The sequence below is a fragment of the Carcharodon carcharias genome, chromosome 3, assembly GCF_017639515.1.
Source record: "Carcharodon carcharias isolate sCarCar2 chromosome 3, sCarCar2.pri, whole genome shotgun sequence".
Taxonomy (NCBI): domain Eukaryota; kingdom Metazoa; phylum Chordata; class Chondrichthyes; order Lamniformes; family Lamnidae; genus Carcharodon; species Carcharodon carcharias.
The window spans coordinates 24962733-24987906 of NC_054469.1; the positions used below are offsets into that span (position 1 = coordinate 24962733).

The 25174-nt window shown below is 44.0% G+C and overlaps 1 protein-coding gene across 1 annotated transcript in view; it reads left to right on the forward strand.

Annotated features, from left to right (window-relative positions):
- The window catches only part of LOC121275977 (tetratricopeptide repeat protein 21B-like), a 117680-nt gene that overhangs the window by 46648 nt on the left and 45858 nt on the right, over positions 1 to 25174 (forward strand). The window contains exons 11-16 of the mRNA XM_041183921.1: positions 3826 to 3923; positions 7212 to 7412; positions 11611 to 11740; positions 15288 to 15445; positions 17384 to 17605; positions 24692 to 24930. Of these exons, the coding sequence (XP_041039855.1) occupies positions 3826 to 3923; positions 7212 to 7412; positions 11611 to 11740; positions 15288 to 15445; positions 17384 to 17605; positions 24692 to 24930 (1048 nt within the window). The remainder of the gene's footprint in view (positions 1 to 3825; positions 3924 to 7211; positions 7413 to 11610; positions 11741 to 15287; positions 15446 to 17383; positions 17606 to 24691; positions 24931 to 25174) is intronic.

Consider the following 25174-nt stretch of genomic DNA (forward strand, 5'->3'; position numbering starts at 1 on the left):
AATGGTTGCTCGATATTTCATCTTCCCACAATCTTTAGAATTAACCAGCACAAGTGTATAGATATTAAAGGTAGAGAGATGGATGAACTGGTCAGAAATTTTTATTGGACGTAACTTTGGGGTCTGGAAATTTGGAAGATTTAAACCATGTCAGGAAAGACAAATGTATAAAGTAGAAATTATCATTGTAGGTGATTGCATGTAAAGACTGAACATGGTCATACCAAATTTCTCCATCCGTTACAGCATTCTAACTGAAATGTTTGATCATTTATTTTAAATAAGTTAACGCCTCTGCCAAGATTGTGGGGAAAGTAATTTCATATGAATTAAACATTCCTCATTTAGCATGACTGAAATCTCTACGTTTAGTGGCTTTATGGTATGTAATCAACAGCTTCTGTGGGAACAAAAGTGTAGTTGAAGGAGATCGAGAAAAGAAGGCTGAGGAGAAAAAGTTTTATATTAATGTACACAAGAACACAAGAAATAGGAGCAGGAGTAGACCACACAGCTCATCAAGCCTGCTCCGCCATTCAATACAATCATGGCTGATCTTGGGCTTCAACTCCATTTTCCCGCCCACTCCCCATAACCCTTAATTCCCTGAGGGACCGAATATCTGCCCATACCGGCCTTAAATATATTCAACAATGGAGCATCCACAATCCTCTGGGATAAAGAATTCCAAATATTCACAATCCCTTGAGTGAAATAATTTCTCCTAATCCCAGTCCTAAATGATTGTCCCCTTGTCCTGAGACTGTGTCCCCATGTTTTAGACTCCCCAACTGGCGGAAACAATCTCTCAGCGTCTACCTTATCAAACACCCGCAGAATTTTGTAAGTTTCAATGAGATCGCCTCTCATTCTTCTAAACTCCAGAGAATATAAGCCCAATTTACTCAGCCTCTCATCACAGGGCAACCCCTCATTCCAGGGACCAATTTGGTGAACCTTTGCTGTACCGCCTCCAATGCAAATATATCCTTTCTTAAGCGTGAATTCCACATGCTGTCTCACCAAAACCCTGCACAATTGTAGCAAGACTTCTTTATTCTTGTACTCCAATCCCCTTGCAATAAAGGCAATGTAAATCACTTTTGATATTTTGTACTGTTTTCCAGGTCTCTGGGAAAAATTTTCCCCCCGTCGTGGGGGAAGTGCGGGAGCGGGCGCGCCTCCGATTGGCGCCCCTGATCGGGGGCGTGCTGCCATTTTACGTGGGCGGGCCAATTACTGACCAACAACTCCCTCAGCCGGGAGTGCGCTCTTTTGCGCACAGCACTGATCTCCTTGGGGCTAAAAGCTGCCTCAGGGAGATCGGCTCCAAATTAAAATTTGCAATAAAAATGATAGAAAAATTTCCCTGACATGTTCCCTCATGTGACACTGTCACATGAGTTGGGACATATCCATAACTTTAACTGAAACCTTTATAAAAAATTTAAATACCCTCATGAAAGCTCATCCCACCCATGGATGAGGTTTCATGCTTTTCCTGAAGCCCGCCAGGTTGGACGGGCAGGTCCATTAATGATTTGAATTAGTTTCTCAATGGCCTCAATAGGCCGTTGACAGGTCGGCGGGCGTGCCCACCGGCCTGAAAATGGAAATGACGCGGGGTGACATCAGGAGTTCCACCCGACGTCATCCCGCGTCATTTTACGTGTCGGTGAGCTGGCCCCTGCTCGCCAACCGGAAGATCCTGCCCTCTGTCACATCTCTCAAAGCTGGAACCTCCACAAGAGAAATCCAGGGACAACTCTCTCTTGGCTTTTCCCTCTTTCTTTGTAGAGAAGCACTCGGCTTCCACATGTAACTTTATAACAACAGAAGTACTGTAATTGGGCAACTGAGTGGTACTGAGGATCTCAAACTGGGTCTTACCACCTCCTCATAAAGCCCAACAGTGAATGAGTGAACCGAATGGGGTTTGAACTTGGGGCCCCTAGACTATGCTAATTTCCTATGCTAATTCCAGTTGTTCAAACTCTTTATGAAAGGGAGATTAGCACACCTTTTGACATGTGAATAGATGGTTGCAGGATACCTTGATTCGCGCGTAAAACAAACAGAACTGTGCAAATTTAAATAATTCTATGCGAAATGCTTTATGGACATTTTCAACAAATGTGACTGTGTGCTATTAAAACACTAATTCAGTATTTCCTTCTAATTCATGATGGGATAATTTAGGTAGCAACATTATTTGACTTTTGCCTTTAACTATTGCATCAATGGCCAGATTATTTGCCAACTCCCTGTTTGCAATCATTTTGGTTTGGAAGTAAAAAAATTCCTAGCTTCAAATTCTACAAAGAAGGTGATATTTCTTAAGAGTTGAGGAAGGTGGCCCAGACATTACTATGTCATAAACGGTTGGCATGGGTGGAATTTTACGCCAGCGGAATTTTACGGTCCTGCCAAAGTCAATTGACTTTGGAATAACTCGCTGCATTTTACGGCCCTACTCCCCACCGCCCACAAGGAGGAGGCCATAAAATTCCACCCATGTGTGCTTATTTCTGCCCCTTTTACCCTTCATATTATTACTGATACTGAAACTGTCAACAGCCCAGTAACCAGTTTGAATGAAAACAGGCAGCTATGCCAAATTACATAAAATAATTTATAGAGTGGATGGTTTCCTTCTTTAAATGTTGAAATGCTTGGTGAAGGGCCAAGGTTGGTATTACAGAACTCTACCAAGGGTGCAGAATAGAGAAGGCAGCGATAAAGCAAGACAGCAAAAGCAAAATATTGTCGGAAATCTGAAGGGAAGACAGAAAATGCTGGAAACGCTCAGCAGGTCAGACAACATTTATGGAGAGATGAACAGAGTTGACATTTCAGGTTGATGGCCTTTCATCAGTACTGAAAAATCCTAGAGATGAAAAGTTTTTAATCGAATAAGAAACTAGGAGAAAAGGGCAGGCAGAGTAGCGAGGAGGCCAGGAAAAGACCAAAAGGTAAATCAGGAAGTATGCACTGAGTGGCATCAGCTTTGGGTTTAAACCCAGTATATTGTAGGAAGAAAGGACAACTGAGAAAATAATATAAAGGCCAGCAGTCTTGTGCTGTAGAAAAAAGTGTTATTGTAAAAACTAGTAAATCAGAACTTCAACATATTTTCATTTGAGACAGATAAACTTTAGGCAGAAAATGCAAGGTTTTGATGGGTCTGAGTTCAAATAGATTAAAATCTGTTTTTTTTTAATTCATTCATGGGCCGTGGGCGGTTCTGGCAAGGCCAGCATGTATTACCCATCCCTTATTGCTCTTGAGAAGATGGTGGTGAGCCGCCTTCTTGGACTGCTGCGGTCCTTGTGGTGTAGGCACACCCATAGTGCTGTTAGTGAGGGAGTTCCAGGATTTAGACACAGTGACAGTGAAGGAACGAATATATAGTTCCAAGTGAGGATGGTGTATGACTTGGAGGGGAACTTTCAGGTGGGGTGTTCACATGCTGTCGAAGGAGTATTGGAGAGTTGCTGCAGTGCATCTTGCAGATGACACACATGCTCCTATTGTGCGCCAGCCGTGGATGCAGTGAACGTTTAAGGTGGTAAATGGGTGCTAATCAAGCAGGCTACTTTATCCTGGATGATGTTGAACTGCTTGAGTGTTGTTGGAGTTGCACTCATCCAGGCAAGTGGGGGTTTATTTTCTGATTTAGAAAAAGGAATCTTTTTTTTTGTATGACTACAAGGGTAGGCATTTGACTATTACTTTACATTTTCAATACCTCACTCAAAAAAACAGTCCTACAGTTTCCCAAAGATCGTGCAACTGGGTAATATGAAAACAGTGTATTGTGTTTAGGAAGAATTCAAGCTGAGATCTTGCTTGGGCAGTTAGAAGATGCAGACCAACAGCTGGAGCTCCTAAAAGAAATGCAAGGGTTCATTGGAACATCTGCGGTAAGCAATAGATTTTTGCCTTATTGTTGGAATACTATCAGATAAGGCTCCATGATAACTCCATCTTTAGACTCCCTTCCAAACATGATAGCCCACCTAAAGACATTTTTTCTTTAAAATTGTGAAATATGAATCAACAGGCAGCTTTCATAACATCCAATCTTCTTTCCACTGAATTTCACAGAATGATATTCAAATCTCTTTTGGAGACTCTTAGTTTCATTGCCACTTTCAGTTAAAAATTAAAAATCTTGGCAATATTTTCCAAGTCAGTGGAAAATAAAACCTGGCTGCTTATTTGCTATAAGCCTGTTTCACTCTGCTGATGTGGATCAATTTCACCATCACATCCATTTTTCCCAAGATAACAAATATTCAAGGTGATAACCTGAAGCACAAAGCCACCATGTCGCTCTCTTTGTAAGTTAAGCCTGAGGGTGTATGTAAGAGTTAGTGTAAAATACTTGGGGGCGGTAGAGTTCTGACAATTGCAGGACAAATACAGAGTGGAATGAGTCCAGAACTGAGGAGTGTATCTGAGCAGTGTACATTCATACAAACTTACAAACTAGGAGCAGAGTAGGCCACTCGGCCCTTCAAGCCTGCTCCGTCATTCAATAAGATCAGGGCTGATCTGAATGTAACCTCCCTCCTACCCCAGATAACCTTTCACCCCCTTGTTAATCAAGAATCTATCTAGCTCTGCCTTAAAAATATTCAAAGACCCTGCTTCCATTGCCTTTTGAGGAAGAGTGTTCCAAAGACTCACAGCCCTCTGAGAGAAAAAAATTCTGTCTTAAATGAGCGACCCCTTATTTTTAAATCCTGACCCCTAGTTCTAGATTTTCCCACTAGAGGAAACATTCTTTCTGCATCCACTCTGTCAAGACCCCTCAGGATCTTAAAGGTTTCAATCAAATCACCTCTTACTTTTCTAAACTCCAGTGGATACGAGCCTAACCTGTCCAACCTTTCCTCATAAGACAACCCACCCATTCCTGGCACTAGCCTAGTAAACCTTCTCTGAACTGCTTTTAACTCATTTACATCTTTCCTTAAATAAGGAACCAATACTGTACATAGTATTCCAGATGTAGTCTCACCAGTGCCCTGTACAACTGAAGCATAACCTCCCTACTTTTGTATTCAATTCCCCTCACAATAAACAATAGCATTCTATTAGCTTTCCTAATTACCTGCTGTACCTGCATACTAGCCTTTTATGATTTATGCACTAGGGCACCCAGATCCCTCTGAACGCCAGAGCTCTGCAATCTCTCCCCATTTAGATAATATGCTTCCTTGTTACTCTTTCTGCCAAAATGGACAATTTCACATTTTCCCACATTATACTCTACTTGTATGTCCAGCTTTGCCCAGTCATGCAGCACCTGCACAGGGGCTAGTGCCACTGCTAATCCAGCTAGAATCACTGCCGGCATGGGTTTGCTCAGCACCAGGCACAGATAATAGCGAACCAACTTCTGAGCGCAGGTAGCAACACCCGAATGAACCAGAGGGCAGACAACCGCACCATTCGATTTTGCTTAGATTTGTTTGAGGTTCCTGGTGGTAGAATCACCTAAAGGCCAAACATGACAGGGCTAAAAAAATCTTTTGTTGCTATACATGATTGCATTGTAAAAGATCTCCTATGATTTTTTTGAAGAATATTGCTTAGAGAAAAGCTTCCCCAAGCAGGTACTTTGTACTAAGATTTTTTAAATTTGCACATATCACAAAGAATTAATAAAAAACAGAGAAAAACTTTAATACATCAGTATTTTTTGATGAAATGTCTGTTACAAAGATACCCCTGAAATGCCCGAGTTGTTTTTTGTGTAAAGGTGAGCACTATTTTGGGCCAGATTTTTGTGACATAAATAAAGCTGAGGCTAGCAGCACTCACCCTTAAAACAGGATAAATTGGACAGCGACTGCTGCAGTTGTACATTTGTCGTTAAATGCACAAATCCAGAAGTTGCTGTCAGACATACCCTGCTTCTCCCACAGGGTGCGCTGTTGCATGTCATTGATGGACTTGATACTGAAATGACTGAAACAGCATAAACTGGTGGCACTTGCCCACTTGTTCTGCACTAAAGACAGCTGAAAAGGTTAGGCTAGTGTAAATCAGTTTTGAACTGCACAATAGTTATTGCTGAACAGTATCTCTGACCCTGAAATTTAATTTTACAAGTGTGGAGTCTCATTCCCTCGGAGGAAATTAATGTTAGAGATAATTATACAGATAAAAAAAAAATTGACACCTTCTCTGTCTCTATTATATCCCTCCCTTTACCCTGTATTTCTGATCATGTTTCTTTATCACCTGTATTTCCCATTCTAAAATAAAAACAGAAAGTGCTGGAAAAACTCAGCAGGCCTGGCGCTATCTGTGGAGGGAGAAAGCGAGTCAGTGTTTTGCATCCAATATGACTCTTCTTCTGAAGCCATCATATTTCCCATTGTTTATTTCCATTTATGTACACTATTTACATCAAATTTATATTTCCTCCTTTGCATTTCCTGGTTAAGACTGCATGTCTCAGTTATGATTCTTCAATCTAATTGGTTGAAGAACCTTGCTTCTATCCCTATAAGGGGTGCCATGCTGGATCAGACATTGATGAATATTTGGTGGGCGGGTCTCAGTGAGGTGAGTAGCAAGTGCTGTTCCTTTGCCACCAACCACAAAATCTGGGCCAATGATATTTATGGTCCAAAAATCCACAGGCCTTCTCCCCCAGCCCTGGCCCACAGTGCACCCAATGATGGGGTGCAGCCTCCAGTTACATCTGCCTCTGGCCGCACTGGAGAGATTTCTCAACTTGAATATGAGCAGCCGCACCGCTATGGACCCATCTCTGTCGCCTACAAGAGCGAGATACATTTAACACAGCCTCTGCAACCAATCACTCTCCAGTTGGCAGCTCTAGCCCAACACCATTTTTCCAATGGACTGAGTTTTTCCCTTGGTCAGCTGTTTTCCTCCGAGTTGTCCAGGCCACTCTTCATGCCAGCCATCTGGCGTAACCAAGAGTGACGGAAGCGGCCTTGTCTGTGGAGGATAGAGGCTTTGCCCCCTCCCCATTCCTGGCAAGACATCAACAAGGCTAGTTTAGGTCCTAGCCTCATTTCCAGGCCCTTCCATTACACTCCCTTGGTGGAAATGCACTGGGATGGTGGAGGGTGGTGGTGTGTCAGAAAAGCCTATGGATTTTAAGGGCCTCATTGTCTCATTGTTTTATTCACTTTAGCTGAAATAAAAACTATATTCTCTTAAAGGAGCTGCCTTATCTTCAAGCAGTGTTAGCTGTAGATAAAGGTAAAGAGCCAAAGGTCGTCATCAAGTTTCTGAACCGAGCTATAGACATTCACTTCAGTTCATTAGAGGACCTTCCTCTTGGCTTGGAATACTATGAGAAACTCAACCCTGAATTCCTGCTTGATATTGTAAGGAAACTTTTGGCCCTCTGTCCAGATCAGGTGAGTGCCAACAACAACAACTTGCATTTATACAGCGCCCTTAATGTAGCAAATGTTCCCGAGATGCTTCATTGTCAAACGATATATCTCGTGAGCCACATAGGGAGATATGAGGGTGGGTGACCAAAAGCCTGATCAAAGAGGTAGGTTTTAAGGAGTGCCTTAAAGGAGGAGAGGGGTAAAGAGTTGAAGAGGTTTAGGGAGCTTTGGGCCCAGGCAGCTGGAGGCTCAGCTGCCAATGGTGAAACGATTAAACTTGGAGATGTACAATCCATTCTTTATAATCGACTTTTTGCAACAGGAATAAAGCTGAGGCTAGCAGCACTCATCATTAAAACAGGATAAATCGGACAGCAACCACTGTGTCCGTACATTTGCAGTTAAAGATGCAAATCCAAAGTTTTTGCCAGCGATACCCTACTTCTCCAGAGGGGGCGCTTACTTTTGATCTCTCAAATTGTTTTACCTAAATGATCTATGTACAGGTAGAAAAAGGCAGGGGTCAGAGTTTGCTGATGATACCAAGCTAGGAGCCATGGAAGGTTGCAGGAGGACACGGGCAGGTTACCTGAGTGAGCAGAGAGTTAGTTGAAGCAGTTCAATTAGTGTAATGCATGGAATAGCATATTCTGCAGTCTTTAAATGTAGCAGCCAGTGAATAGCGCAGATAGCACTGGCTGCAAGCACAAATCATTGGCCTGGACCTTCCATTCTCTGGAGGGTCATACCCCAGAGGTAACCCGGAAGATGCGCTTGAAACTCCCCACACAAGGACTGCATGGGAATTGCCCACGAAGTTTTAACTTCCATTGGGCAATTATCCTGCATCTGGAATCCTCCAAAGCTCCAGTTTAAAGTTGGAGACTTTGGACTTACTTAGCAGAATAATTACCCAGGAAAAGTTAGAAGGATTAAAGATATATTACTGACCCCACCGACCCATCAATGGACCCTCCCCCAAATTCCACCCCGCCCCGCTCCATGACTACCCCCCCCACACCCTCCTACACCCTGACCTCCTCACCCCCCAATTAATCCCCAAAGTCCTGACTACCCCAACCCTACCCAACTACCTCCCACCCCCGACTAACCATCCATCCCCCGCCCCCCCGACCCACCCTAGCCCCATACTTCTCCTTCTCTCCTAGGTTGTCAAAGTGACTGGGACATGTAAACTTACCAGTATAAGGTATCTAGTGCCATAAAATGGAGGCATGGCTTTGTTTTCCCCAACGCTCCTGCACTAGACTGAAGGACTTCAGGAGGAGCTACACTCCACATTTCTCAGCAGGCCTGGCTTGGAAGTTTGGGTCAGAAACGTGGAGCTCCAGTCTACGGTAGGAAAATAGAAGCAGAGTGGCAATCCAATGGTGGAATGTCACTCCACGGATGATTCGCTGCGTTGTAATTAGCAGGCACCAACATTTAGGCTGGAGGAGCAGGAACCCAGCACAATGCAGAATTCTGTCCATTATTTTGCCCCGCTCTGTGTTGGCAACACCGGGAGAGGTGGGGTTTAAAACTGGTGTAAAGTCAGGAATTAATCTTAAAACTACCAGGTTTTTGTTTCCTGTGTTACCTCCTGTTTTCCATCCCAAAAGTAACACTTTTTTCTCATAAACAATATATTAGGGTGCAATCACCTTTGCTTTAATCAATAGAACAGGCTTCATCTCAAGGACACTTTTAAAATCCCAAGTAACTGGCAACTCTCTTCCCCGTTGTGAAATGGATTTTTAAAAATGATGAGGTTAACACCTTGGGCTGGGATTTTCTGGCCCTACCACAGCGGGACCCGCTGCGTGAGATTTGGTAGCCCAGCCAAAAGTCCGTTGACTTTCATCGGGACTGGAGGATCCCGGTGGCGGGCAGAGCCGGAAAATCCCAGCCTTGGTTTCTAAAAGTGGGAATTAGCCCTCGTTATGAGCATTCCTTAATGTCCTAACTTCACGGAGAGGGAAATTGAGCGGGAAACATAGAAACATAGAAAATGGAAGCAGGAGCAGGTCATTCGGCCCTTCGAGCCTGCTCCGCCATTCAATATGATCTTGGCAGATCCTCTTTCTCAACGTTGTACTCCTACTCTCTCCTCATACCTTTTGACGCCTTTAGAGTTCAGAAATCTATTTATTTCCTTCTAAATACATTCAGTGACCCGGCCTCCACAGCCCTTTGTGGCAAAGAATTGCACAGGTTCACCACCCTCTGAGTGAAGAAATTTCTCCTCATCTCAGTCCTAAGTGGTCTACCCTGTATCCTGAGGCTGTGACCACTTGTTCTAGACCACCAACCACGCCCCCCCCCCCCCCCCCCCCCCCCCCCCCCCCCCCAGCTTCCCAGTCTACCCAGCCTGGTCAGAATTTTATATGCTTCAATGAGATCCCCTCTCATTCTTCTAAACTCCAGTGAATACAGACCTAGTCAGCCCAATCTCTCAAGGCTTTTAAAAATGTTCTGAGGAACAGTCGTGGGTGTGAACAGGTCTCAAAACAATCCTGAGCACAGGAAACAAATTACATAGTGCCTTATAGGGTGGGATTTTCCACACCTGCCCGCTGAAAGTCAATGGTCTCTGGCTGGAGCGCCGCCTCGCCCATAGCAGGTCCCACCCACAACAGGGCCGGAAAATCCCGGCCACAATGTTCGAAGCATTTTATAACTGTTGTCACGTAGGTGAACACCGTTGTCAGTTTGTACACAGCAAAGGACCACAAGCAGCAAATAAATGTGATTTTTCTGGCCTTAGTTGAGGGGGAAAGGTTGATCAGGACAGTAATAGAACTTACAGCTCTTTTTCAAATGATGCCAAGGGATTTTCTAAGCCAGTGGACAATTTCTTGGCTTAACATCTCATTCAAAGGGCAGCACCTCTAACCATGTAACACTCCTTCAATACTGCACCAAAGGGTCAGCCTATCTAACATACTGTCACCCTGGAGAGGGGCTTGAACCCATAGCCACTATATTTTCCCCATGATGCAATAGATTTGCAGATCGGTGACTCAGTAAACGAGTAGCATGAATGTCAGTTTAGGAGCGGAATTTCAGGTTTATAAGTCCAGATAAATTATCAAATGCTTTGTGGAACAGAATGTTTGATGATTGTCAGGACTATAAGGCATGCCAACGAAGTCAAGGATGAATAATCTAATAGTTACCAATAGATATTCCGGAGTTGCATCAGCGGCATTATGAAGACAGGGGTGAAGAAGCATTGCAGTCTTCCTCCGTCAGCTTTTAAAAATTTGTTCTCTGGATGTGAGTCAGTGGCCAAGCCAGCATTTTATTGCTTACCCGAGTTAGGCATGAGGAGGTGGTGCTGGACTGCCTTCTTGGAGTGCAATAGTCCATGGGGTGAAGGGACATCCACAGAACTGTTTGGTACGGAGTTCCTTGATTTTGACTCAGCACCAATGAAGGAATGGTGACATATTTCCAAGTCAGGGCAGTGGGTGATTTGGAGGGGAAATTGGAAGCGGTGGTGTTCCTATGTTACCTTTGTTCTTCTACGCAGTTAAAGATGTTGCAGTGCATCGTGTAGATAGTACAAACTGCAGCTACCACTGGTGAATGTTTAAACTGGTAAATGAATAGAGCCAACCGTAGCTGGGTTATATACGATCAATGGAAGGAATGAGCTTAATGATATAAATACCCTTTGTTTCATGTGTTATTATGTGGTAATTTGCTGATAGGAACAACTAGTAGAAATCTAGGCACCAGTGACATGATGGTCCACAACTGTCCATTGTACTGACTTCAAAGATAAAGAAGAAAGACTTTCATTTATATAGCGCTTTTCACGACCACTGGATTAATTAAGTGCAGTCACAGTTGTGATGCATGAAACATGGCAGCCAATATGGACACAGCCAAATGAAAGAAATACAGCAGCCATTATGGACACATTAAACATACACAAATAACAATGGATTTTCCAGCTCCACCAGTGGCGGGCATCATCGTGGGCGGGACAGGAAAATTTGGAGAGCTGCCAAAATTCTTGCTGGGATCCTACACGTCAGCAGGGCAAAAGGCTCATTTCAGCCACAATACTTTTTACAGTTAGAGTCAAATCAAGTTTTGCAGTCTCATTTAAGATCTGTATTTTGACAATGGCAGGATCTAGATTGCAGCTGTTTCAACTGCTGACTATTCTTAGGTCTAGTGTGAGTTATGTTGTGATTGCTCCCTCCAGTCTGTTCTTCAAGGACAGCCTCTTTCTCCTTTGCTGAGGCAATCAGCAATGATACTGGAGCCAGTGGTTAAGGCAGCCCCTGGAATTAAGGAACTTCTGTACATTATGGCCAAAATTAGATACATGTCAGGTAAGATGATTTTGGTAATGGCTATGGATAGATTGTTCATTTTATTTATTCATTTGTACTCAGGCCATGGGCTACACTGGCAAAAACACATTTATTGCCCATTCCTTCTGGCCCTGATGTCAATAAGAATGAACTGTCTAGTATAAATTAGAGTAAACCTGTAAGGCCAAATATGTACTGGTGGTAGGCTTCCACAAACTTCAGTGAGGTTAATGGCAAAGTTTATGGATGGGCACATACCACTACTTGTAAGATTATTTGCCCTTCCCGATGGATTTTCAGTAACATTGGGCCAAACTTAGCTGGAAAAATATTGGCGTGTTCATGACGTATAGAGTTATTAATATGTAAATCGGCCAGCAAGTTCAGGGAAAGAAGAAACATAAGAACATGAGCAATAGGGGCAGGAGTAGACAATATGGCCCCTCAAGCCTGCTCTGTCATTCAACACGAGCACAGCTGATCTTTTACCTCAACTTCACATTCTAGCCAGCTCCCCATGAATCCATGAGAGACCAAATATCTGTCCATCTCAACCTTAAATATTCTGAATGATGGAGCATCTACAAACTTCTGGGGTAGAGAATTCCAAAGACTTACAACCCTCTGGGTGAACACATTCCTTATGTCATCCTGAAAGTGTGCCCCATGTGGTCAAGATTCCCCAGCAAGAGAAAACAATGTCAGTGTCTACCCTATCACACCCCTTCAGAATCTTACATATTTCAATTAGATCACCTCTCATTCTTCTATACCCCAGAGAATATAGACCCAATTTACTCACCCTCTCATCATCAGACAACCCTCTCATCCCAGGGACATATCTAGTAAACCTTTGCTGTACCATGTCCAATGCAAATATACTCTTCCTTAAATATGGAGACCAAAACTGCACACAATATTCCAGGTGTGGCCTCACCAATTGTAGCAATACCTACATATTGGTATTCTTGTACTCCAGTCACATTGCAGTAAAGGCCAACATGCCAATTGTCTTCCTGTACCTGCATAATAACTTGCTGTGTTCATTGTATGAGTACACCCAAATTTCTCTGAATATTAAAATGTACAAGTTTCATGCCTAGTAAAAACTATCCTGCTTTTCTATTATTACCAAATTGAATAATCTCATACTTCCCCAAATTTTACTCCGTCGCTCACTTGCCCACTCAAGTCTATATCTCCTTGCAGTCTCTTTGTATCCTCCTCAGAGTTTACATTGCCACCTAGCTTTGTATTACCAGCATATATGGTTACATGACTCTCAGTCTTCTTGTCTAAGTCATTAATATAGCTGGGCCATCTAGGCCCAGCTCTCTCAAACATCTTTGTTGGGTTCCATGAGAAATGTGTCTTCAATGAAATGACACATAACTTCCTATCTTTGCATATTTCCAATTTGTAGATGATATGTTTGCTATATTTAAATCCTCAGCTGCAAGTAATAATTTCCTTGCATGTCTTAATGGGCTCCATCCTATGCTCAAATTCACCTATGAAGTGGAGCAGTCAAATGAACTCCCCTTCTTTGACCTACGTGTTGAGAAATCTGCCAGCGGGTTCTCTACCACAGTCTACCGCAAGCCTACCTTCAATACACCCATTGGAATTCTTACACTCATGTTCCCCCTCCGCAGGCCCAGGCACTCATGTTCCCCCTCCCCAGGCCCCGGCACTCATGTTCCCCCTCCCCAGGCCCCGGCACTCATGTTCCCCCTCCCCAGGCCCCGGCACTCATGTACCCGCTCCCCAGGCCCCGGCACTCATGTTCCCCCTCCCCAGGCCCCGGCATTCATGTTCCCCCTCCCCAGGCCCCGGCACTCATGTTCCCCCTCCGCAGGCCCCGGCACTCATGTTCCCCCTCCCCAGGCCCCGGCACTCATGTTCCCGATCCCCAGGCCCCGGCACTCATGTTCCCGCTCCCCAGGCCCCGGCACTCATGTTCCGCCACTGCCTCCCCCAAAAGAAAACCTCTTTCCAGCAAACCTTCCGCCGTTGATGTTTGCTCCTCAATTAGAGACTGTTTCTCTTCCACAGTCACTGCTGATAGGCTCACAGCAAACGTGGAGGAGGAACAGCTTAGGATTGGAGGAGCAGCTTTTGCAGAGTCTTCCATTCCAACCTAGCTGTTTGACTGGCATTTTGAAAACTGGCTCCAGGGACCACATAGGCTAGTTTCGGGGGTCACTTCCGGTCCGCGGGCTGCTGGCTGGGCAAGCCTGATCTGCCGGGTGCATGCCACAATATGCACTGCCCCTGTAAAAAAAATAGCCGGCTGCGTTCAGCAGAGGAAGTGGGACAGATTTTAAATGACTCTGTGCGAACATCAAACATGTCCATCCATATGCAATTCTTTCAAAATAGGGGAGAAAGAAATTGAATACCAAGCAGTGCTTGTGCACTATTACTCATACAACAAAAATAGAAGAAAACAAAGATTTTGAAATGAGATCTAAGAAATGTGAAAGTGATCTGCCACATTTAGGTCTTGTGCAATAAAAAAAATGCTGGAAAAACTTAGCAGGTCTGACAGCATCCGTGGAAAGAGACACAGAGTTAATGATGCTGTCAGAGCTGCTGGGTTTTTCCAGCTCTTCTGTTTTTATTTCAGATTTCCGACATCTGCAATATTCTGCTTATACCTAAGTCTTGTGCAAGCTGGTCTTAGACAAAACAACCCAAAAGGTTCACCGTTAAAAGTTGCAACTCTTCCCAGCAGTCACTTCCAGACCACTGAGGGGTCATGAAAGCACATCATGATTGTCAAGTGCAGGATTAGGACACATTTCCAGTTGATCCCTCCTTTAGCGTCTCTAACTGAGAATGCTAAATATGATAGAAGATACCCATGAGAACGGAAGATTGAAGGGTGATCTGCTCGAGCTGCTTAAAATGTTACAGGGATTCACTAGAGTAGTTTTGGCAAACTATTTCCTTTGGTGTTGGAATCTAGAGAAAGGGGACATAGCCATAAAATTAGAGCCAGGTCATTTAGGAGGAAAATCAGGAATTTCCTCTTCAAACAAGGGGTAGTAGAAATCTGAAATTTACTCCCAAAAAAGGTATGGATGCTGGGGACAATTGGAGCTTTCAAGATTGTGATCATTAGGTTCTTGTTGGGTAAGTGTATCAAGGAATATGAAACTAGGGCTGGTAATGAGTTGAGGTACAAATCAGTCATGAACTGGTTGAATGGTGGAGAAGCCTTGAGGGACAAAATGGTCCATTCCTGTTCTTATGTTTCTTAACAGTGCCATATCATGTTCACCTTTGCACCTATGAAGTAATGGATTGAGACTTTCCAAACTCATATTGTGTAGGATGATTAGAGAGAACGTCACAGTTGAAACCAAGATGCCATGTGTGAAGGGACAGCTGTCAGCCCACTCTACCCAGTCCCTGGCTCATCTTACTTACGTCAATTATAAAATTGCAACAGGAGCTGTTCCTCGGCATTGGGCAAAATTTACGGCTTGTGTTTCGGGAATGAGAGAAAAAATGGATGTAGTAAGCAGATTTCATGTAACCTGTTCTTTATCCTGCGCAGGTAACTTGACCATAGCTCAGGCCACACTGCAGCAATATCTCCAGCTGGACCCCAGTTATGCTGATGGCCACCTGCTCATGGCTCAGATATATCTGGCCCAGTGCAATTTCAAAGAATGTTCCCATTCTCTGGAAATGGGCCTCAGCTACAACTTCCAGGTGAGAGCTATGTCGTCGGTCCATAATCACATCCAATGATGACTGAACAGTGTTTTCTGCCTAAATTGGAAAAAAAGGATAAGAGATGAAGAGAGGTTGGATAGACTTGGGTTGTTTTCGTTGGAGCAGAGAATACTGAGGTGTACAAGATTATGAGGGACATGGATAGGGTGGATAGGGAGCAGCTATTCCCCTTAGTTGAAGGGTCAGTCACAAGGGGGCATAAATTCAAGGTGAGGGACAGGAGGTTTAGGGGGGATGTGAGGAAAAACTTTTTTACCCAGAGGGTGGTGACGGTCTGGAATGCGCTGCCTGGGAGGGTGGTGGAGGCGGGTTACCTCACATCCTTTAAAAAGTACCTGGATGAGCACTTGGCACGTTATAATATTCAAGGCTATGGGCCAAGTGCTGGTAAGTGGGATTAGGTAGGTAGGTCAGGTGTTTCTCAATGGGTCAAAGGGCTTCTTCTGCAATGTGTGATTCTGTGATTCTGTGATTCTGAAAAAGTACTTGCATTTTATACAGAATCACAGAATCAGCATAGGAGGCCATTCGGTCCATCATGTCTGCATCAGCTCTCCAAATGAGCAATGCATCCAGTGCCGTTCCTCAACCTTCTCACCATAGGCTTGCACATTTTTCCCGTCAGATAATAATCTAATTTCCTCTTGAATGGCTCAATTGAACCTGACTCCGTCACACTCTCAGGCAGCACATTCTAGATCTTAACCATTTGCTGCGTGAAAAGTTTCTCCTTAGGTCTCCATTGCTTCTTTTGCCAACTACCTTAAATTTTTGTCCTCTTGTTCTCAATCCTTCCACCAATTGGAACAGTTTTGCTCTACCTATTCTGTCCAGATTCCTCATGATTTTGAATACCTCTATCAAATCTCCTCTCAGCCTTCTCCAAGGAAAACAGCCCTAACTTCTTCAAAATACCTACGTTACTGAAGTTCCTCATTCCTGGAACCATTCTCGTGAACCTTTTCTGCACTCTTTCTAATGCCTTCACATCTTTGTACATGTTTAACGTAACCTCTTTGCTCTTGTACCCTGTGCCCCTATTCATAAAGCCTGGATAGTGTTTGCTTTGATAACCATGCTCTCAACTAGTTCTGCCATCTCTGATGTCAAATGCACATATATACTCAGGCCGCTCTGCGGCACCCCCTTTAGAATCGTACTCTTTATTTTATGTTGTGTCTTGCTGCTCTTCCTGCCAAAACGAATCACTTCACACTTCTCTGCATTAAATTTCGCCTGTCTGCCCATTCCACCAAATTTGTCAATGCCCTTTTAAAGTTCTACACTATCCTCCTCGCAGTTCACAATGCTTCCAAGTTTTATATTATCTACAAATTTTGAAATTATACCCTCTACACCACGTTCATTAATATATATTAGGAAGAGCAAGGACCCCAACACAGATCCTTGGCGAGCTCCATTATAAACTTTTTTCCTAGTCCAAAAAATATCCATTAACCATTACACTCTGTTCCCTGTCACTAAACCAATTTTGGATCCATGTTGCTACTCTCCTTTTTATTCCATGAGCTTTAACTATGCTCACAAGTCTATTGTGTGGCACGGTGTCGAATGCCTTTTGGAAGAGTCATTAGAATGTGAAAGTTGATACCACAGAGAATAGTTGAGACAAACGCTATTCATGCCTTTAAGGAAAAACTAGACAAGGAATAGAGAGAAATGCTGATAGGGTTAGATGAACGGAATTTGGAGCATACAGGGCAGTATAGACCGGTTGGGCCAAATGGCCTCTTTCTGGGCTATAAAGTCTATGTCATTCTTTGCATTGAAGGGCCGCCTTCATCCGAGCCTCAGGACATTTTTTTAAAAAATGTTTCTAGTTGAAGTGTAATGTGATGCAGCTGGTGTTGAAGATGATAGAAGCGCAAGTTGCATTTTTGCTTAACTTTGCAGGTCAGGGAGCACCCTATCTACCACCTGATCAAAGCCAGAGCTCTGAAGAAGATGGGTAAGATCACAGAAGCCATAACAACACTAAAAATGGCAATCAGCCTGCCAGGGGTGAGGAGGGGCTCCACTGGAAGAGGGAAATGGGCATCAGCCAACATCAGTTTGAGTGACCGTGTCTCTGTGTATCTGGAGCTGGCGGACGCGCACCACTCAAATGGTGAACAGGTACTTCATGCTCCGCAACATTCAAAGTTAATAACTGTATAAGATTAACAGAAAAGGCCTGTAAAGTTGCCAAAAATAGGAGTAAACTTGATGATTGAGAGCATTTTAAACAACAGCAAAGGAGGACCAAGAAATTGATGACAAAAGGGAGAATTGAATATGAATGTTAACTAGCATAAAACATAAAAACAGACTGTAAAAGCTTCCGTAGGTATGTAAAAAGGAAACTTGTGGTAAAGACAAATGTGGGTCCATGACTGGCACAGTCAGGAGAACATAAAATTGAGAATTGAGAGAAATGGCAGAGAAGCTAAATGATTACTTTGTGTTTGTCTTCGTTGAGGAAGATACAAGAAATCTCCCAGAATTAGAGATCCAAGGGGACTAGGGAGAATGAGGAATTGAAGGAAATTAGTTTTGGTAAGGAGGTTGTATTGGACAAATTATTGGGGCTGAAGATTGATAAGTTCCAGGGGCATGATATTCCGCATCCCAGAGTGTTGAAGGAGGTAGCTATGGAGATAGTAGATGCATTGATGATCATCTTCCAAAATTCTATAGATTCTGGAATGGTTCCTGCAGATTGAAAGGTAGCAAATGTCACCCCACTATTTAAGAAGGGAGGGAGAGAGAAAACAGATAGAATCTATTCTAAAGGAGGTAGCAAATGTCACCCCACTATTTAAGAAGGGAGGGAGAGAGAAAACAGAAAGAATCTATTCTAAAGGATGTGATAAATGGACACTTGGATAATAATGACCTGATTCAGCATAGTCAACATGGATTTATGAATGGGAAATCATGTTTGACGAACCTGTTGGAGTTTTTTTGAGGTCGCTACTAACAGAATTGATAAAGGGGAGTTGGTGGACATAGTATGCTTGGATTTTTTTTTGTTCATTCAGGGGATGTGGGCTTCACTGGCTAGGCCAGCATTTATTGCCCATCCTTAGCTGCCCTTGAGAAGGTGGTGGTGAACTGCCTTCTTGAACTGCTGCAGTCCATGTGGTGTAGGTACACCCACAGTGCTGTTAGAATGGGAGTTCAACGATTTTGACCCAGCAACAGTGAAGGAATGGTGATATATTTCCAAGCCAGGGATGGTGAGTGACTTGGAGGGGAACTTCCAGGTAGTGGTATTCCCATCTATCTGCTGCCTTTGTCCTTCCAGATAGTAGTGGTCATGGGTTTGGAAGATGCTGTCTAAGAAGCCTTGGTGAATTCCTGCAGTGCCTCTTGTAGATGGTACACACTGCTGCTACTGTGCATTGGTGGTGGAGGGAGTGAATGTTTGTGGATGTGGTGCCAGTTTTCAGAAGGCTTTTGATAAAGTCCCCCACAGGAGGTTGGTTAGCAAAATTAAAGCACATGGGATAGGAGGTAATATACTGGCATGGATTAAGGATTGGTTAACAGGCAGGAAACAGACAGTAAGAATAAACGGGTAATTCTCACATCTGACTAGTGGGGTACCGCAAGGATCAGTACTTGGGCCCCTGCTGTTCACAATATATATCAATGATTTGGTTGTGGGGGCCAAATATAATGTTTCCAAGTTCGTGGATGACACAAAGCTAGGTGGGAATGTGTGTTTTGAGGAAGATGCAAAGCGGCTTCAAGGGGATTTGCACTGACTTAAGTGAGTGGGTAAGAGCATGGCAGATAGAATATAATGTGAAAAAATATAATGTGAAGCTATCCACTTTGGTAAAAGGAACAGATGTGCAGAGTATTTCTTAAATGGTGAGAGATTAGAAAGTACAATGAAGTAGATGTACAAAGGGACCTGGGTGTCCTCGTCAATAAGTCACTGAAAGCTAACATGCAGGTGCAGCAAACAATTAGAAAGACTAATGGAATGTTAACCTTTATCACAAGAGCATTTCGGTATAGGAACAGCAAAATTTTGCTTCAGTTTTATAGAGCCTTGATTAGACCACGCTGGGAGTACTATGTGTAGTTTCGGTCCCTTTACCTGAGGAAGGATATTATTGCCTTTGAGGGAGTGCAACGAAAGTTCACCAGACTTATTCCAGAATGGTGGGACTGTCCTGTGAAGAGAGATTGGGGAAACTGGGCCTCCACTGTCTAGAGTTTTGAAGAATGAGAGGTGATTCCATTGAAACCTACAAAACACTTAAACGGATAGACAGGGTGGATGCAGGTAAGATTCTGGTTGGGGAGTCTAGAACCAGGGGACACAACTTCAAAATAAGGGGGAAGCCATTTAGGACCGTGAAGAGGAGAATTTTTTTTTACTCAGAGGTTGTGAATGTTTGGAATTCTGCACCTCAGAGGGCTGTGGAAGCTCAGTCATTGAGTTTGTTTAAAGCAGAGATTGACAGCTTTCTAAATACCAGTGGCATAAAGTGATATGGGGATAGTGTGGGGAAAAAGGCACTGAAGTGGATCAGAAGCCATGATCGTGTTGAATGGCGGAACAGGCTCAATGTGCTGCATGGCCTATTCCTGTTCCTTTATCCCTAACACAATCATAACAGCAACTTACATTTATATGCCACGTTTAATGTAGCTAAACAGTTCCCAACCTGTGGCTAACAAATATTCATTGTATATTTTGGAAAAAAAACGGGAAAATGCTGGAAACCTGCAACAGAGATTAACTGCTGCATGCTTCATTTAGTAGCTTCCCAGTAGTTCTGCTTTTCATCCAGCCTGCAACAACAATAACAACAACTTGCATTTATATAGCAGCTTTAATGTACTAAAAACGTCCCAAGGTGTTCTCAAAGAAATTGACGCCAAGGACAAAAGGAGACATATGGCAGGTTTTAACAAGTGTCTTAAAGGAGGAGCAAGGTAGAGAGCTTTGGCAGGGGAGGTGGAATCCCAGAGTTTAGGGCCTAGGCCTGGCCATCAATGCACCAATGAGGGAGTGATCAAAATTGGTAACACTCAAGAGGCCAGAATTGGAGGAGGGCAGTGATCTCAGAGTGCTGTTGGACTGGAGGAGGTTTTTTTTTTTCTTTATTGCATGGGCTGTGGGCATTGCTGGCAAGGCCATCATTTGTTGCCCCTCCCTAATTGCCCTTGAACTGAGTGGCTTGCCACACCATTTCAGACGGAAATTAAAAGGTCAACCACATTGCTTTGGGTCTGGAGTCACATGTAGGCCAGACCGGGTAAGGATGGCAATTTTCCTTCCCTAAAGGACATTAATGAAAGGCTACGGAGATCACTTTGCACGGGGAGTCAGTGACACGCTTTCCCCGCAGTTGGAAGGAGGCTTGTAAACGTCAGCATGGATGAATTAGGCCAAATGGCCTGTTTCTGTGCTATATATTCTTTGGGCAGAATTTTACATTTCCCTGCTGCAGGTTTGCAGGCGGGGACTGGTAGTGGGGCGATGGAGGGTGGGGATGCTGTAAAATTCCTTAGATGGCTATTTCATCAAGCTCCTACCCACCCTGGCCTCTCAGCAATTTTACGTTGGGACGAGTGAGGCTTAGGCCAGCTGGCCAGCCCTTGCCCCAGTTGAGAACCTTAAATGGCCAATTAATGACGACTTAAGGTCAATTTCCCTGCCAGCCTCAATTTTCAAGTTGACTGGAGGAGTTCAGGGACAGGGAGGAGGCCAGAAAGTGACCCTGGGCAGGAAAGGAGGGTACCTCCATCAATAGCCTCCTTTCAACATTGGGCACCTCCCAATAATGGTCTGGCCCCTGCCTCTCCACCAACACCCTTAGTCCATTCATTCCCCCCCCCCCACCCAAAATACAGTGCTCACCCCCCCCTCCACACCCTGAGACCCCCACATTTACCTGATTCTGGACTCCCAGGACTAGACTCTGGGGACTGCGTGTAGTGTAAATAGTTTGTTAACTATATTGTTAGGACACACAGGTGAAGGGCATTGTTTAATTAAGTACTTTGATTCGGTCCAAGTTGAGTGCAATGCCTGACCTGGCGGCTGCGACAAAGGGTGATGCGTCCCGTAAGGCGTCGAAACAGTCGCTGATTAAAGTCACCAAGAAGCTGCCTAAGAAGCGGAGAAAATCTCGCAAGCAGAGCTATTCCATTTACGTGTACAGGGTGCTGACCCAGGTCCACCCTTCCACCAGGATCTCGTCCAAGGCCATGAGTGTTATGAATTCCTTCCTTATCGACATTTTTGAGCGCATCGCCTCCGAGGCGTCGCACCTCATTCACTACAACAAGCGCCGCACCATCTCCGCCCGGGAGATCCAGAGCGCCGTCCACCTCATGCTGCCGGGGGACTTGGCCAAACACGCCGTCTCCGAAGGCACCAAAGTGGTCACCAAGTACACCAACTCCGTTTAGATCGACAATTCTGAAGATTATATAAAAAAATATATAAATAGAGGATAGCTGGGGCACTGACTTAGATGAAGGGATGGTGGCCAAATTTGCTGATGACACAAAGATAGGCAAGAAAGTAAATTGTGAAAAGGACACAAGGAGGCTTACACAAAGATATAGATAGGTTAAGTGAGTGGCAAAGATCAGGAAAATGGAGCGTCATGTGGGAAAATGTGAAACTGCCCATTTTGGCAGAAAGAATAAAAGAGAGGCATATTATCTAAATGGTGAGAGATTGCAGAGCTCTGAGGTGCTGAGAGGTCTGGGTGTCCTAGTGCATGAATTATTAGGTAAGTTAACAGAATGTTATCATTTATTGCAAGGGGCATTGAATACAAAAGAAGAGAGGTCATGCTTCAGTTGTACGTGGCACTAGTGAAACCACATTTGGAGTACTGTGCACAGTATTGGTCACCTTATTTAAAGGAAGGATGTAAAATGCATTGGGAAAAGTTCAGAGAAAGTTTACCAGACTAATAACTGGAAAGGGTGGGTTGTCTTATGAGGAAAGGTTGGACAGACTAGGCTTGTACCCGCTGGAGTTTAGAAGAGTAATAGGTGACTTGACTGAAACATATAAGATCCTGAGGGGCCTTGACAGGGTAAATGTGAGAGGATGTTTCCTCTTGTGGTAAAATCTAGAACTAGGGGGTCATTGTAAAAATAAGGGGTTGCCCATTTAAAACAGAGATGAGGTGAAATTTTTCCACTCAGAGGGTTGTGAGTCTTTGGAACTATCTTCCTGAAAAGGTGGTGGAAGCAGAGTCTTTGAATATTTTTAAGGCAGAGGTGGATAGATTCCTGGTAAGCAAGGGGCTGATAGGTTATAGGGGATAGGTAGGATGTAGATTTCAAGTTACTATCAGATCAGCCATGATTTTAAATGCTGGAGCAGGCTCAAGGAGCTGAATGGTCTACTCCTGCTCCTTGTTTGTATATTCGTATGCTTGTAACATAAGGAGTCTGCAAAGGGATATAGACATAAAAATTTGGAAGATGGAGCAAAATGTGAGAAAATGTGAACTTGTCCCCTTTGGCAGGAAGAATAGAAAAGCAGAACATTATTTAAGTGGAGAGAGACTTCAGAACTCTGAGGTACAGAGGAATCCGAGTGTCCTTGTACATGGATCACAAAAAATTTGTTTCCAGGTGCAGAAAGTAATTAGGAAGGTAAATAGAATGATGTCATTTTTTGCAAGGGGAGTGGAATATAAATGTAGGGATGTTTTGCTACAGTTCTGTAGGGTTTTGGTGAGACTACATCTGGAGTAATGTGTAGAGTTTTGGTCTCTTTATTTAAGAAAGGACATAATTACATGAGAAGCAATTCAGAGAAGGCTCACTCAACTGATTCCTGGAATGAGGGGGCTATCCTCTGAGGAATGGTTGGATAAGTTGGGCCTGTATCCATTGGAGTTTAGAAGAATGAGAGGTGATCTTATTGAAAATTATGAGACCCTGAGGGACTTGACAAGGTGGATGCTGAGAGAATTAGAACTAGGAGACACAGTTTAAAAATAAGGGGCTCCCATATAAGATGGAGATGTTGAGAAATCTTTTCTCTTAGAGGGTCGTGACACTCCTCCCCACAGAGCAGTGGATGCAGGGTCACTAAATAATTTTAAGGCTGAATTCGATAGGTTCTTGAATGACAAGAGAGTCAAAGAATATAGAGAGTAGGAAGATAAGTAGATTTGAGACCAAAATCAGATCAGCCATGATCTTATTGATGGCAGAGCAGGCTCAAGGGGCCGAACGGCCAATCCTTGTTCCTAATTTGTATGTTCCTGTGTTTGTACATATGATGAGTTGTGATCTGGAATGCGCTGCCTGAAAGAGTGGACATTGGATATATACCTGAAGGGGAAAACATTTGCAGGGCTGCAGGTACAAATTGGATAACTCCTTCAAAGAACCAGCATGAGCACAATGCCTCCAACTGTGCTGTAGAATTCTATGATTCCAATGAGGTAAGGTTTATCTGGTAGTGCCTACCTCAAAATACCACCTTACCTGCATTTCTCTTCCCCTGTCCCCACTGGAACTTTCACTGCCCAGTCTTTCTGTCCCCCACATATTGGTGCTGGTGAGGAGGCAGAGACCTGGAACCCTGGCAAAATTTCCTCCTATGTCACTAGTGCTCCCCGGGGCCGTCATGGGCAAGGCTATGGGTGGTCTGCTCTACAAAGTGGTGGTAATCACCTTAGGGTCTTCCTTCTGCGTTCCCCTCCTCACCAAAGAGGGGGTTTTGAAGTGCCCCCTCTCCCCTCCTTCCCTCCCTCCCTCTAGCACTTACCTGTAGAAGGCCCCTGGTCCTCTTTCTTCCGTCGTGGTGATTCCACAACAGCAGTTAGAACTAGGCTGTTTACTGGTGATGTGAAGAAGCACTTAAAGGGTTATGGAGATCTGGAAGTCACCCACAAAACGCTGTTGAGGCTAGGGGACAATTAAAAATTTCAAGACTGACATTGATAGATTTTTGTTCGACAAGTTTACAAGGAACCAAAGTGAAGATGGAGTTAAGATACAGATCAGCTATAACCTAGTTAAATGGCAGAATAGGCTCAAGGGGCTGAGTGGTCTGCTCCTGTGCCTTTGGCTGTGACCTAAACGGGAACCCGCATGCAATGGTGTCCCCTACTCAGGTAGCAGGGCTGAAAAGAACTGCCAAGGTAAATTTGGTAAGTTGCTGCAAATGCAATCCCTGCTAATTGTACAATTTGTCCACTGATGTTTCCTTTCCAGCATGAAGCTACCAAAGTGATGCAAGATGCTATCCATGAATTTGCCAGGACGCCTGAAGAAACTCGTATCACCATCTCCAATGTCGATTTGGCTCTCAGCCAGGATGATGTGGAAACAGCATTCACCATGCTCAGGAGCATCCTCCCCGAGCAGCCGTATTACATCGAAGCCCAAAAGAAGCTGGCACAGATCTACCTGTACAAGCAGAGGGCCCAAACGCTTTATATCAGATGCTATATGTATGTAAAAGATAGTTATGGGTATAGGAGGAAAACACTGAAATGCTGAAAACTTGAAATGACACAGAGACACCGGTATTAGCTGGGGCGGGTAGCATAAATGCAGGCAGGGGTTTGTTTGGATACATGCCGAGTGGAGTTTCAACTCCACAGCGTGTGTCCTTCTTTGCTTAAAAAAAAGGATCTCCACCTTGAGACCATCTTGATTAACAGACTTGGTTCCTATTGGGCAGAGAAAACTCTG